Source organism: Hyperolius riggenbachi, chromosome 6, assembly GCF_040937935.1.
Source record: "Hyperolius riggenbachi isolate aHypRig1 chromosome 6, aHypRig1.pri, whole genome shotgun sequence".
Classification (NCBI taxonomy): Eukaryota; Metazoa; Chordata; class Amphibia; order Anura; family Hyperoliidae; genus Hyperolius; species Hyperolius riggenbachi.
The window spans coordinates 301,535,266-301,550,859 of record NC_090651.1 but is presented as its reverse complement, the minus strand read 5'-3'; the positions used below and the strand labels follow the sequence as shown (position 1 = coordinate 301,550,859).

Genomic DNA, 15,594 nt, shown 5'->3' with positions numbered 1-15,594 from the left:
TACAGTGCCCCAGTATAGCCAGTACAGTGCCCCAGTGTAGTGCCCCAGTATAGCCAGTACAGTGCCCCAGTATAGCCAGTATAGTGCCCCGGTATAGCCAGTATAGTGCCCCAGTATAGCCAGTATAGTGCCCCAGTATAGCCAGTACAGTGCCCCAGTATAGCCAGTACAGTGCCCCAGTATAGCCAGTACAGTGCCCCAGTATAGCCAGTACAGTGCCCCAGTATAGTGCCCCAGTATAGCCAGTACAGTGCCCCAGTATAGCCAGTATAGTGCCCCAGTATAGCCAGTATAGTGCCCCAGTATAGCCAGTACAGTGCCCCAGTATAGCCAGTACAGTGCCCCAGTATAGCCAGTACAGTGCCCCAGTATAGCCAGTACAGTGCCCCAGTATAGTGCCCCAGTATAGCCAGTATAGTGCCCCAGTATAGCCAGTATAGTGCCCCAGTATAGCCAGTATAGTGCCCCAGTATAGCTAGTATAGTGTATAGTGCCCAGTATATCTAGTATAATGCCCCAGTATAGCCAGTATAGTGCCCCAGTATAGTCAGTATAGTGCCCCAGGATAGCCAGTATAGTGCCCCGGTATAGCCAGTATGGTGCCCCCCGCTCGTTCCCGTCGCTGTTGTTACCTTAACAGCGGCCGCTCTCCCCTCTCCGGCGCCTGTACTTTCCAGCAGCATCTCCAGGCTACTGTGTGTGATACGGCAGGAAGCAGGGCAGCGGCTTCCTGTAACGGCGATGTGTATCGCCGTTACTATGGGAACCGAGCCATGCTTCCTGCCGCATCATCACACACAGCAGCCGGGAGATGCTGCTGGAAAGTACAGGCGCCGGAGAGAGGAGAGCGGCCGCTGCTAAGGTATTAACAGCGGCGGCCGCTGGGGGAGGGGGACCATTAAGCAGGTTAATGCCTGGGGGGGGCCCGAGGCTGCGGGCCCTGGGCCCGGCCCCGTGACGGAAGTCACAGTTGTACCCCCGTGATGGCGGGCCTGTCTTTACCCCCCCCCCCCGTTCAGTTAAGGTTCCCTTTAAGGGCTTAAGTCTGCACAAAATTATGCAAAAATTACTTGAAATTGCAAAATGACAGTTCCTGATTACGTTTAGGAACTAAATAAATTACAATTTTACCCAAAATTTAGCATTATGTTGCATTGTAATAGCGAATTAAGATGCAAAATTACGATTAAGCAAAATCTGTACTCATCGCTAATATACGTATAGATATTTTTTGGTAGACAATGGCTGTTGCACATGGTGTGGCTGAAAATGAAGCGATGTTAGGCTGGCGTACATGGGTCATGGAAAACTGCTCATGAAAGAAAGGATGCTGTGAATGGATGAAGTTGGTTGCTGGCACTTGCTGCACATGGAAGGATGATGCACATGGAGGAAGAAGCAGCACAGAACAGTTTGGTTTTGAGAAGCAAAATATATAATTAAATGCCAGCATGCAGCTAAATTCTAAGCTTATAAAATGTTTCATGGCTGAAGACAAATTTCTCATTATTAAAAAAAAAAAATTCTCCAAGCAAAACATGCCCAACATGGGAAAAAATAAATGTGTACCTTTAACAAAAAGATCAGTACTGCTCCTTTCATCTCCGCACACCACCGCGTAGGTGGCATCGTCTGCCAAGTTGCACTTTTGAATGGTGAGGACTCTTTTGAGACCAATATTCTCAAACACATATCTGTAAATGGACGAAAGTATTAAACTAGTAGAGACACAAGGAAAAAATAGCAAAGCTGGGACAATGAAAGGCATGGCCGTTACTGTAACCTTATCAACCCAGCTCTGGTTGAATAGTCTGGTTTTCCCGAATCAGCTGATATCAGCACTGTGCTAATGGTTTCAGCACCAGCCCAGAGTGCCTGATTTGGGCACCCAGAGTTTCAGCCAGGCTGAAAACAAATTATTAAAAAAAAAAAAGAGTTGCTACAATTCGGAGGGGGAATAGTAATAAGCATGGGGCCGGAGTTTGTGCATGAGCAGGGTGAGTCATTTTTCGCCTTATTGCCACTTTCTGTGCACATGGTCATTCTCCCAGTATTAAGTAAATATAGCCCACTGTCTTAAGCTAAGTATCCACGTGATGATGGATAGGGGATCAGCAGTGACCAACAATCGTTCCCTGATCCATCCTCACAATCACGGCAAACAACAGCACAATTTTTGAGGTAAAATGTTTGTGTTGGGCAATGGGGATCTGAATGATTGTTGTCTAATGATCTTACATGATGGTCATGATCGCCATACGTCGCTAAACATCGTTTGATTCATTTTTGTTAAATGATGTTACGCGACATCACAGAAAAACAATCATTGTTATGAAAAAAGTTGCCCATTGCAAAAAAGTTGGGTGAAAAATTGCATTGTGGGTATGGATCTTAAGGATATAGCAGCATTCACATTCACTTACTTGGCGCTGGGAGCAATCACTTGCCCATTCCTCAGCCACTTGATAGGAAGGTCAGGGTTTGACACCTCTACTTCTAGCCTAATCTTCTGGCCTTTGTCTACAGTATAGCAGTCATCTAATTTCTTTGTAAATGCTGCCCAAGAAAAATGAAGCGTAGATGGTTAACATATTCTATGTGGTATATATAGGACATGGTATCTATCTTGGCTAGTAGAGCTTATTTGGATCCATTTTCTCTACACATTCTGTCTGCTGTGCGTGAAATACCATCCTTTGCAAAGTGTATACATTTGCATTTCATTTCATTTCCCTTGAAGAGTGCTATAATGACATTTGTATATCACCCAGCCAGAAGCCCCATTCATTAGCTCACTGGAAATGAGGAAAGACGGGCAATAAATTGGAGTTCAGCTATTGCCAAATTCAAACACTTAGACATAATGGCTTCAATTCACTAAGCTTTATCAAACACTTTATCAAACGTTTGATAATTTACTTCATGAGTAAAATCTAATTTTGAATTCACTAAGGTGTTGTAGATTTATTGAACATTTTATCGATAAAAACATTCAATAAATCTATAACACATTAGTGAACTCAAAATTAGATTTTACTCATGAGGTAAGTTATCAAACGTTCGATAAAGTGTTTGATAACGCTTAATGAATTGAGGCCATTGTCATGGGATGAATAGACAGTGCTGTCTGGTGTGTATTGACAAAATAAAAAAACTGTCAAACATGTGAATACACTTAAAGTGGGATGTCATTCCATTTGATATTGTTCATGCTATGCTATAAATGGTCCACTCTGAGATCCTGTGAGCATAACTCTGTGGAGACTGCTACACGCTAGGGGTTACCCTGATTTAAAGAGAACCAGAGACGAAGCACCCTTATGTAATTTACCATATACTGTATATCTATGGGAACATGACAGTAAACACCTACTCTGCTCTTTGTTTCATCTTTTATTACTAAGTGTTCTTGTTATCAGCTCTGATAAAATCTCCGACTGAGCATTCAGTCTAGCTTTTCCCAGAATGTTTATAGCTGAGTCAGTCTTCTGTGTTGTCTTTTCAAGCCTAAGCCCACCCCCTCCTGGCTCTGCTTTCCTGCTATGTCTCCTCATAGCAGGAAAGCAGAGCCAGGAGGGGGCAGGCTTGGGCTTTAAAAAGACATCATAGAAGACTGACTCAGCTATAATCATTCCGGGGAAAGCTAGACTGATTTTATCAGAGCTGGTAACAAGAAGATTGAGCAGTGAAAGATGAAACAAAGAGCTGAGTAGGTGTTTGTGTATCCCATTGATATATATGGTAAAATACATGAGGGTGCTTCGCCTCTGGTTCTCTTTAAGTCAGTGTTGTGTTCTCCCACACCGGGGAATTAGACCTTACACTGAGCAAAGTTCTATTTCTGTTTTATTCCCTTTTATTTTTATAAGCAAATGTCTTGTTATATGTTCTTGTCATTTTTACTTTTGTTTTTGTCAATATTATTTTGTATATATTCTTCCTGAACTATTCAACTTTTTGGAATATTATATCTTTATTTCATAAGTTAGCCTTCTGTGTACTACTAAGCAGAGAATTTACATCTCTTAGAGAGAGACTACTGAGTATTGTGTTACATATCAGTGCCGTATTGTATGCTTAGTTGTTTCATTGCTACCCATATGAGATTGCATTATATGTGTGTGGTGTTCCTGTAGTTTGGGTCTAAAGCCCTTGGCTGACCAAAGATAAGTGAACACCAGCCTGACTGTGTGCAGCTTGGCAGCAGTGCATGACATTTTTGTAACTGGTATAGGCAGGGACAGATCTCCTTTCACCACATCATTACATCTCTAAATACTTAGGTTGTGCTCAGTAAAGGAGATGGCGCAAGCTTTTAGATACTCATGCTACTTTAGACTCAAATCCTGGATGCTGACAAGAAGTTAGATGAGAGGATGTTAGCTAATTTATGACAAATAGATAAGACCCTTTGTTTACTCAATCCTCACATAACTGAGACCCAGACTGGTACAGAGGCATAGTAAATTACAAGTTCAAAGATAGCTACAAGCAGAATGGATGCAATATTGTCAAAGCTGAAAAAGAATTATGATGTTCAATACCATCAACCTCCTTGTTCAATCCTTTATCTACAGATTTGAACCAATGTATACATTTTTTTCTGCTATTAGTCGTTCTTTCTGTGATTTAAAGACACCCTTCAGTGCTAACATGGTACAACACTCTACTGATACAAAAACATATACATGTCTTTTAATATAGAGTTACATGTTTAATTTGATAACTAATCTCCAATTTAGATTTAAAACATATTGTAACAGTATCTATACAGATATGTTATAGACTATAACATTTTTATTAGATTTATCTCTTAAGGTGCCCATACATGGTACAATTTTAATTTTTTATTAAATCATTTAGTTAGATTATTCAGTTAGATTGAATATAAAGATTTTTCCAACATGTCTGATCGGATTTATAGAAAAAAAAACGTGCCAATTGTTAATTTTTCTTGATCGAAAAAAAAGATTATTTTCAACTTTGATTCGATCAGTTGATTCAACTTTAATTGATTCGATTTGATCGTTTTGGTCTAAAAAAACCTGGAAAATCAAGCGTTTTTATTGTACTGTGTATGGGTACCATTAGGCTTGGTTCACACATAAATCTAACTCTAACCTCCTTTGTATTTGAGAGCTGGTGCACAGTTACATTATATCAGTTAGGCATCAATGCCCAGAAACATTTTTCAATAGCTGGGACCCAAATCAAACACCTGGGGCCATATGCAATTCACTTTTCCACCTGAGTTTTCTCCTAGGAGATAATTTTTCATCTTCAATTTAAAATAACTTTCCAGCACTTTTCAACTAAAAAAAGTACCAAAAAGTTTGTGAAAAGGTACTATCAAAATTATTTTGAGTATTTTCTTGCTTTCTGGTGGCTTAAAAGGCATTTTATTGACAAGTTTAAAAATATCACCTAGGAGAAAACTCAGGAGAAAACATTAATTGCATATGGGCCAAGGTGTCTAAACTGGCATATGGCTAATAATTCCATTATGTCAATAGCAGCACTCAAATTAAAAAAATAATGCTATTCAGCTGCTTCAGTCTGGGGATGGGGAAGCAGTATGCAATACCTGACTACGGGGAACATTGAAGTATACTCACTAAATACCAGTAACATTTACGTGCGCAGCAGGTAGGCACACACGTAATTTACTGGGCATTATGTAAACTACGTAAGATATGATGCACTTTGTGTAGCTCAGGTTATACACACAATGCACACATGGCTTGTAGAATACGAGCTAAGCTATTTGTGTAATGATGTAAGAGTGAACAGAGGCGCCAGCAGGATAAAAGGTTCTAAAAGGCTTAAAATCCCTCAGGAGGTGGTGGTGGACTCGCCTCCTCGAAGCAGACAAGATACCATCAGTTTTATGACAACAGGCTTATTAATATACTCCAAAACAAGCAGTGCAATGCGTTTCACGGGTATGTTCCCGCTTCCTCAGGCAATAAACAGATAGGAGTACACAGTAAAGTCTCAAGGTCACGAATAGTGCCTGTAATGAGCATTACTCATCCAATGTATGCATTGTGTGTATAACATTTAGAACATTTTGGGGTTGATTCCCAAAGCCGTGCTAACTCATAGCACGGTCGCGCTATGCTTCGCGCGGTTTATGCGCGCGCTTAAAACTTTACTTTTGACATTCAATTTGAGAATTATCATTTTGAAATTTATGGTATGTCTTATGGTGCCCATACATGGTACAACTTTTACTTTTTTTTCAATTAGATAATTTAGATGGATTATTTCGTTAGATCGAATATAATGATTTTTCCGATCCGATTTTTATTAAAAAAAACAGGATAATCGTTTGTTTTTCTTGATCAAAAGAAAATATTATTTTTGCCTTTCATTAGATTTGATTGTTGTGGTCGAATAAATGGGAAAACCAAATGTTTTTATTGTACCGTCTATGGGCACCATTAGGGTTAGGCAATAGGCATCAGGAAGGGGGGTTTTAGGGTTAGGCAAATCCAGGGGGGGTCTTAGGGTTAGATACCACCGGGGGGTTAGGGTTAGGCATCAGTAGAAGGAGGATTCTGTGTGTAGGGTTAGGTTTATTTGTAGTAAAATATTGGTAATATTTACTAATATTTTATTATCCTTATTACGACTGTAAATATTTCTTCGTTTTCATTGTTATAGATGATATACTGCAATTTCCCCCACGCCCTTTATAATACCGTTATTTTAACATATTTATTATTCTAACTCAAAGATGAAATGATAAAAAACCATTGTTGCAGGTGATATTTTATAATTTTGGCTTCACTCCACAACCTTTTCTCCTGGCGCCCTTATTGAATCTTTGCCCAGTGAATGTACCCCATCGTGTCTTGTATACATGAGTGGAGAATAAACATTTGGCTATGAGGCATTATATAAGTCCTAGTTACAATCATGATAAGGCTGTTATGATCCCTGAAGTTCGTCGAATACGGTTTCAAATTCAGAACTATATAAATACCTTCAATTTTCTTAATTTCAATTTTTTTCTTCTTTAAATGCTTAAGCATGCCTCTCAGGTCAGTGACACCATGTTGGAAGGCAATTTTTTCATATTCACTTGGCTTGGCTTTCTTCAATATTTCCCAGACATGAGGGGGGATATTCTCCATTGGATCATCTTCATTTTTTTTCTTGGCCTTTTCCTTTGGTTTTTCTACTTCCTTCTTTGGCTCTTTCTTCTCCTTCTCTCTATGAATGCGATAAAAGTTGTTTATAACCAAGGCAATAGTGTAGCAGTGTATAGCAAATTCTGAGAGTGACTGTCCATCAGCACTAAAGCCCCTATAGACTCAAAACCTATCCAAGCAAATCCTGAAACCAGCCATGTTGACTAGCATAAATTATAAATATTACATTCAGAAGTACATTTTTCAGATTGAAAGATTCTTTCAGCAGCTGTGCACCAAGTCGTATCTAAAGCCTATGTACACTATAAACATTTTCCCCCTTTCAACTAACTTTAAAGCGGAATATAAGCCTGCATTTCAACTTTGCTCTAAAATATTATTTACAGCATATTATATGCAAAAAGCATTTTTTTTTACTAGACCAGCATTGGAAGGGTTAAACACAGAGGTTTAAAGTTCCGTGGAGAGATATGCAGAAGTTCAGATTGTTACATTCTATTTAGTTATATGTATCTATTGATAAATGTTACACACTCTTTGGCTGTCCTCCAAGCTCCTTCTCAATCAGAGAGAGTGAGTCACATTCAACACTCAGATACATTTATGTAAACAAAATGTATCTATTTCAGCTTCGGATGCGTCTGCAGAAATCTCCAGGAACTTTAAAGCACTGTGTAACCCTTCCAATGCTGGTCTAGTAAAAAAAAATGCTGGTTGCATATAATATACTGTAAATAATGTTTTAGAGCAAAGTTGAAATGCAGGGTTATATTCCGCTTTAAGGTGGTTCTCCCTTAAGTCCTCCCCCCACCACCACCCCAATAATCACCAGGACTCCAAAAAGGTCCAGTGACTGCATCAAAAGGGGAGCAGGTTTAGCCTAGGACCGCACCAGCATCTGGAAGGGGGATACTGCACCATTGCTGTGATCTCTAGCTTTCCAGTGACATCTGAGAGGAACAGGGAACTCCACCACTCCACCATGGTAGGAGCATGCATGGCTGTGGTCATGTAATGTGGTGGTGTGTGCGGGGGGGGGGAGCATGGCACTGTCCCAGTAATGAGGAGGTCCTTGGAATGTGGTACAGAGGATTGTGGAGGGCAGGTGGTTGGAAGCAAAATCTGCTTACGTCTTTAAGTTTTGCATGAGAAACTGGCCAGTGGCCATACAGGATGCATCCTACTATCTGTCAGTCAATTTAAAGAAAACAAATAGCTGTTAGCTACTTATTTATGATGCTCAGTGTTGGGGATGGGGAAGCGAGTTATCAAGTACCATAGTTCAGAGGCATGAACCCCTTCCTGACCACCTAACACAAACAGACGTCGGGAAGGTGGCAGCCTCAGGACTGCCTAGCGCCGAAAGGCGTTAAGGTCCTGGGGCGCATTTTACATGGGATCATGCGCATCAGAGTGTCACTTGAGTGACGGGGCTCCACTCCATCATCAGTCTACCAGTGCCGATTGCCGCTAACAGACTGTTAGATGTTGAAACCGCCGTCTATTTACATTGTACAACACTGCGACCCTGTCACTAGGCTGTCCCCAGGAGAGGCTCCGATTGCGATCCCCTCTCATAGGCTGATGTCTATGAGAGAGGATAGCCGTGATTGGCTGGCGGGGGAGGGAGGGGAGAAAAATTAATAAATAATAGTAATTTTTAATAAAAAAAATAAAATTAATTAATTAAAAAAAAGAGTAAAGCCTGCAGCAGCGATCAGAGCCCACCAACAGAGAGCTCTGTTGGTGGGCAGAAAAGGGGGGGATTCACTTGGGTGCCAAGTTGTATGGCTCTGCAGCGAGCTATTAAAGCTGCAGACCACTAAATTGTAAACAATAGCCTGGTCACTAGGGGGGTGTAAGCCTATGGTCCTGAACACTGAAGCGAAAAAAAAAATTATAATCTAATGAATTGGATGTGTAGTACGGATAAATATTTTTTTCCTCATATTTTTATTTTCAGTTATATAGTTTTTTTTATAACATTGCATTATTCTCTAATATTTGCAGTTTACACCTTACACTTAGCATTCTAAATGATCTCACAGACCAGGCTACTGACCTTTTGAACTTTCCTCTGCAGAAAAAAACAAAATCCAGTGACAGTTGAGATAATAAGCTTCAGAAGACAGAGCTCTCTGCAACTTTGAAAGTCGGAGAGTTCAATGAAGCTTTTTTGCATAGATAAAAAAAACTCTTCCTGTACTGGAAACAATATCAGACTCGTATCTCTGCTGCTAATGTTTTATTTCTATTTTATTTACTACACATACAAATCAGTATATCATACATTTATTTTGACTTTGGATTCCCTGTAAGACAGAGCATTTTACCTTTTTTTGAGCAGAGCACTGAAATCAAGTTCTCCAGCGTCACCTTTTCTCTTTCCATCTCCACTTTTCGTAAAGAAAAAGACATAGCACAGTGTTAGTGATTGTGCAATAAAGTGAGCCTACCACTCAAGACTGAACCAAGAAAGCATAATATTTTCTCTTTAATATATAGTTAGAAACAAGCTACTGATTGGCTCTGATTTTATGACAGTAAAGTGGTATAAAACTCAAATTTCATCTATGGTCAAAGCATTAAACACAGCATAAAACAAATAGCAAAAAAAAGACATAAATGGTTTCCAAGTTGCTGGAAGGGTTAATACTGACACTTCTACTTAACACAGAAGCTAATTGTTGATGCCATACCAAAATTATCAGATTGACTTCAGCTACACTAAGCTCTGTATTCAATGCAGAATAGCTTCTGTTGTATCCATTGGGGAAGCAGATAACTTTATCTAATTTGTTTGCACAGCAACTACTTAATTTCAAGACAATCTGATCATTTGTCTTGCAATTGGCAATGCTACATATTCGCTTTAGTGAAGTGTAAATATGTCTTCAAGTGAGATAATATCAGTCTTTTAATGTTTTCTGTAGTTTATTGTGGTTTTGTGTTTAATGTTTTGAGGCAAAAATGTAGTTTTGAGTTCCATACTAGTTTAAAGCGGATCCAAGTTGAAAAACTAACTATACCAAGTAACTTGTCAATATATCTTATCTAAAGTTTAGATAGTTTACACAGCAAATATAGCTGCAAACAGCTTCAATAGTATATGATTACTTCTTCCTGTGATACAATGACAGCAGCCATGTTCTGCTTGTAAACATTACACACAGGCAAACTGCTGTGCATCTCCACCCCTCAGCCTGTGAAAACTTCACTCCCCTCTCCTTCTCCCTCCTCCCCTCTGCCTCTGAAATCTCCGGCTAGTAACCTCCTCCTCCTCCTGCCCAGACTGAGGTCCCATAAGCCCTTGCTACATGGATATGAGAGTGCTAAGGCACTGGAGAAGCTGTGGGTAAGGCTTGTTTAGTTTATAGGGAATTAGGGTATTAAAAAAAAGTATTTGGCTTCAGCAATGCCCTATAAACTGTATGTAGGGAACACAATTATGCAATGAGTAAAAGTTTATCTAAGATCCACTAAGATCCACTTTAAGGGATTTATTCTGCTTCTGTAACATTAGAGTTGAGACAAGGCCCTCTGGCAGCCAAGGCAGAGAGTGTCCCCTTCCCTCACTTGCTCAGGGTGATATGGAGACCGCCCCAATGCCCCAACGCCCCCACTCTCTCCATTCAAACCCTCTGCTCCGATCACTCATACACAGGGTTATATGTCCACTCAAGCACCAGCTCTTCTGATGGAAAATCTACATCATGGGTAGAATAGAGAAAGCCCGGCACAAATGCCTCAACCAGTGAGAGGAGAAATAAAGTGTGGCTATACTCTTCATGGTGTACCCTCCCCCATCTCTCCTCCCTACCCACTGCACCTAAGGCTGATGTCACTCTTGCCTCTGCCTTGGCCTGGCCCTTTGTATTAATGCTTATGGGAGGTGCAGAATGTCAGCATCTTCACTAAAGTGGCTCTTTAACAACAGAAAAGGTTTAAGAGTGAACATTAGCTATAGTTTATCTTTTGGGTGCTGCCCACCCAGCTTCACTATCCATGTAATGTCCAATTAAAGAGTACACTATTAACAGAGAGGCATACTTACGACCGCTTGAAAGCACTCAGAAGATCTCCTTCACTTGAAGCCGCTGTATAAGGAATACAATATCAGTCCTTTACACTTAAAATATTATATTTATTCTGTTACGAAGCTTTTAAAGGATGCTGTTTTCATGCTGAGCAAAAGTGCCCCCATAAGCTAGCTCTATCTGCATACTCTATGTAGTTTACTCAATGATAAGGTAAGGTTATCTTAGACGCTAAGGGCCTGTTTCCACTAGGTAAAGATTCAGAGCGTTTCCCCACATGCGGGCTGCACTGGGAAATGCTGCCTATCTGTTACATGGCTTGCACTTTGGTGCAAATCTGGATGGCATGCTACAGATTTATGCAGCACGAAGCTCAATCCCTTAGCCATGTGTGGCACAGCTAGCCATTCGGGCCGTGGCTAAGCAGAATGGGAGCTACAGCCGTTTTGTAAACGGCAGCAGCTTCCAGTGGCAGCAATGGGCCGAAATTTTGTATATGCAAAATTTCATATTGAAATTCGGGAAATATCAAGGAAAATCGTAATTAAGTTCGTATGTAATTGTAATATTTCATAATTTTGCGTAATTTTTCACGTATTTTTTGCAATATTTTGCGTAATTTTGTGCCGACTTTAGTGGTTAATAGCAAAGCCCCCATACATGCTATTGCTAACAAAATCGCTACGTATGTTAAGGAGAATAGTGGGTACAAGTAAAAAAAAAGAATTTATCCAAAGACCTTGTCGTTTTTGAGAAAATCGATTTTAAAAATGCAATATTATGTATGGGGGCTTTGCTATTCACTGCCAAAGTCGGCACGAAATTACGCAAAATTTTATATGAAATTATGAATGCGAAATCAATTAAATGTACAAAACATAATTACGTATAGGCAAAATTGCGAAAAATGTATGCGAAAATTTGCGTAATGGTAATTAGCTGATTACGATCATCACTACCCAGTGGGAATAGGCCCTAAGGGGCAGATTTATTAATCATCAGTAAAATTCACATGTGCACAGCCCACATAAAGTTTACTAGCGTATATACAACTGCATAATGGCAATTGCAGAAATAGTTCAGCTCTCATTATATACACAACCCTGTGTTGCTTGCTATTTGAATAACAAGCACTATACAAGAAATGTGCACTGATTCAGTGAGTTTGCCCCATAGAACCTGTTTGTAGTTACCTCTTTCAGCATCAGGTCCCTGATGCACTCCAGCTGCAGCCACTGACTATATTTACATATTTACATTACTACATTTACATAGACTATGGGGTTGATTCACTATAACAAATAGCGTGCCTAAAGGTACGTACACATGTCGGATTTGCACAAATGACTGGTCGTTCGGACGTCCAAACGACCTGTCGTTCGGACGTCAAATTGGGTGTGTGTACAGTCTGTTGTAAAGCTGATAAGAGTGGACTTGAGTGATCCGCCAAGCGGATCGCTCAAGTCCAGTCTTATCAGCTAAACGACAGATTGTACACACACCCGATTTGACGTCCATACGACTGGGCGTTTGGACGTCCAAACGACGGGTCGTTTGCGCAAATCCGACATGTGTATGTACCTTTATCAGAGTTAACATGCCTTTTCAAAGTTAACATGCCTTATCAGAGTTAACATGCCTGCGGGTCTAATCACTTTAATGGACATTATATCACACTTTGATTGGCCCAATAGGCTGCCTGTCACTTTACAGGAAACTTGACAGGCAGCCTATTGGGCCAATCAAAGTGATTGGACCCACAGGGGCTCAGGCAGGACGAGTGGAGCTCTCGTCATTGCCAATTAGCAGGCATAAGTTTGTAGTGTTGGCTATGCCACTCTGACAAGGCATGTTAACTCTGATAAGGCACGCTATTTGTTATAGTGAATCAACCCCTATGTTTACTAATATAAGCTTTAGACATAGTGACTGATCCCTAGAGCTGCAGACTGCAATCTCCCCTGAGAGCTCTGTGCATGACCTACCTGCTTGCTGTCTGAACAGCATGGGTGATGCCAAACTCTATGCCTGGAACTGGGCTTTAGTGTACAAGGTGCTATACTAATCACACATTCCTAACATCATCTAATGATCAGTTTTCACTGCAGATTATAACCTACCTTCTATTGTAACGGTGAAGGTGCAGTTTTCACATTGGTCAGGTGCACTGACTTCACACCTGTAGGAACCCTGATCAGCTTTAACTGCTTTGAACACCTTCAGGTTAAAATGGTAGACCTGCACAAAAAGAGAAGGAAAGATTTGTCATGAGTCCCAATGCATATATAGCCTATATAAACTCTGTATATCAACCCCAGCACTAACTGCGGTTAGGGCTTCCACCTGGTATTTTTTTAAATTAAGGAGTTCTTGCTTTATTCCACATGCTGTTTCTTTAACCACTTTACCACTGAGAGGTTTTTCCCCTTCTGGACCAGAGAAATATTCACCTGTCAGGGAGGACCTTTCATTTGCCAATAACGTTATCACTACTAATCACAACAAAATGACCTATATCTTGGGTTTTTTTTCTCCACCAACTAGGCTTACTTTGGGTGGACATTATGCTAAGAAGGATTTTATTCCAAATGCATTTTAATGGGAATAATAAGAAAAATGGAAAAATGTATTATGTCTCAGTTTTTGGCCATTATAGTTTTAAAATAAAATGTACTACTGTGGATAAAAACCCACACATTTTATTTGCCCATTTGTCCTGGTTATTGCAACGTTTAAAATATTTCCCTGGTACAATTTATGGCGCAATATTTTATTTGGAAATAAAGGTGCATTTTTTCAGTTTTGCGTCCATCACTAATTACTACCCCGTAATTTCATACATAACATTAATACACCCTCTTGACATACTTATTACAAAAGTACAGTCCCTAAGGTAACTATTTATGTATTTTTTTTATTTGTCATTTTATTTTTATTTTTAATGCAAAAGTTTAATTTGGGTAACTATGGGAGAGTTTGGCAGGTACGGGGTTAATTTTAAATGTATATGTAGGTATTTTATTAAATAAAAAGTAGGAAGGTGTATTTTTACTATTTTGCCATAAGATGTCCTCTCGCATTATTTTCCTGAGCGTACTATTAGTACATGAACAGGAAGTAATGTGTGGACATGTTACTTCCGTAATTACAATGACCACAGGTATCTCATTGATGCCGGCGATCATTGACACGGGGACTTAGATTAATGAATGCGTTCTCATTCATTCATCTCCCCTCTAACGCTCTGCAGCGAGAACGCGCATGGGAGAGAGTGGGAGTGTGTAGCAGGACAAGAGCACATGCACTCTCCTGTCTTAATACTTTTTTTTAATTGTGCTCCTGAATGGCTGTGCACAACAGCTGTGGCTGGGAATGTCCTGGGCATGTGTAGTTCAGATACATTTATAGCTGTGCATGCATGAGCAGGGCCACCGATAGGGCATCACAGGAGATACATCAGGAGGGTGCCTGAGATGAGGCTGGGGCCCTTAACAGTGACAGCGCCACACAGGAGCCAGCTGCAGTTTGTGATCAGCCACAGCCAAGATGTGCACCCGCGGGAGGAGGGGGGGGGTGAGGGGAGTGTGAAGGCAGACCAGCAGGTCATCAGGGCAGCATTCATAACTCACTTAGCTCCACAGCATGGGAGTCCTCTCTTCTCTGAATTCTCCTGCAGCCCTCCGATCATTCTGCTCTGCTTACATCTGCTCTGGTCTTCCCTTTGTCACCAGACCCGCAGCTTTTCCAAGTATGGGGCCCAGAAATTTCTGATGGTGGTCCTATGCACGGGACGCTCCCAGTAGAGGCTCCAGCACACAGCGGCAGTGGAGCATGCACAAAAAAATGCATTGAGCATGCACTAACAAAATAACTTGCTACATGTTTTTCTATTTGGGGCTAATTATGGACCCTTTGATTTATGCTCGCCACCAAGAAATGGGTTCAGTTTTTCAGCCATCTAAAAATACCTACAGCAGCTCTGTGACCAATGAATAAAGCTGCCATCAGAGTGGGCGTTTCTTCTTCTGATCAATATAAGACTGAACAGAGGCGCCAAAAGGTTAAAAGCAATAATTAAAATATTAAAAAATGCTTAGGAGGCAGCGGTGGACTTACCTCCTTCAAGCAGACACAGGCAACTGTGTATTTCAACAAAAATGAATTTATTGGTACACTCCAGGGTATTTCTTACAACGCGTTTCGCAGGACTAACCCTGCTTCATCAGGCAGTATAGGTAGGAGCACACAGCAAAGTGTCGGAATCGCACCTGGCGCCTTTATCTTATATTGCATCATATATCCACCCTTGGTGGAGGGGGATACCCCTTTCTTTCTTCACGCCTACAGAGAGCGACTTCTTAATCCTGAGTGGGGACAGGCTAATCTCCTCACCTGCTTAT

General features: G+C 40.6%; 1 protein-coding gene across 10 annotated transcripts in view; it reads right to left on the bottom strand.

Moving 5' to 3' along the window:
• Positions 1-15,594, bottom strand: part of LOC137521656 (myosin-binding protein C, fast-type-like) — a 193,251-nt gene that overhangs the window by 89,852 nt on the left and 87,805 nt on the right. For all 10 annotated transcript variants that reach the window (XM_068241196.1, XM_068241201.1, XM_068241199.1 and 7 more), the window contains 6 exons: positions 13,315-13,432; positions 11,212-11,254; positions 9,491-9,553; positions 6,989-7,218; positions 2,424-2,556; positions 1,570-1,694 (listed from right to left, as the gene is read on the bottom strand). In XM_068241196.1, coding sequence (XP_068097297.1) covers positions 1,570-1,694; positions 2,424-2,556; positions 6,989-7,218; positions 9,491-9,553; positions 11,212-11,254; positions 13,315-13,432 — 712 coding nt within the window. The remainder of the gene's footprint in view (positions 1-1,569; positions 1,695-2,423; positions 2,557-6,988; positions 7,219-9,490; positions 9,554-11,211; positions 11,255-13,314; positions 13,433-15,594) is intronic.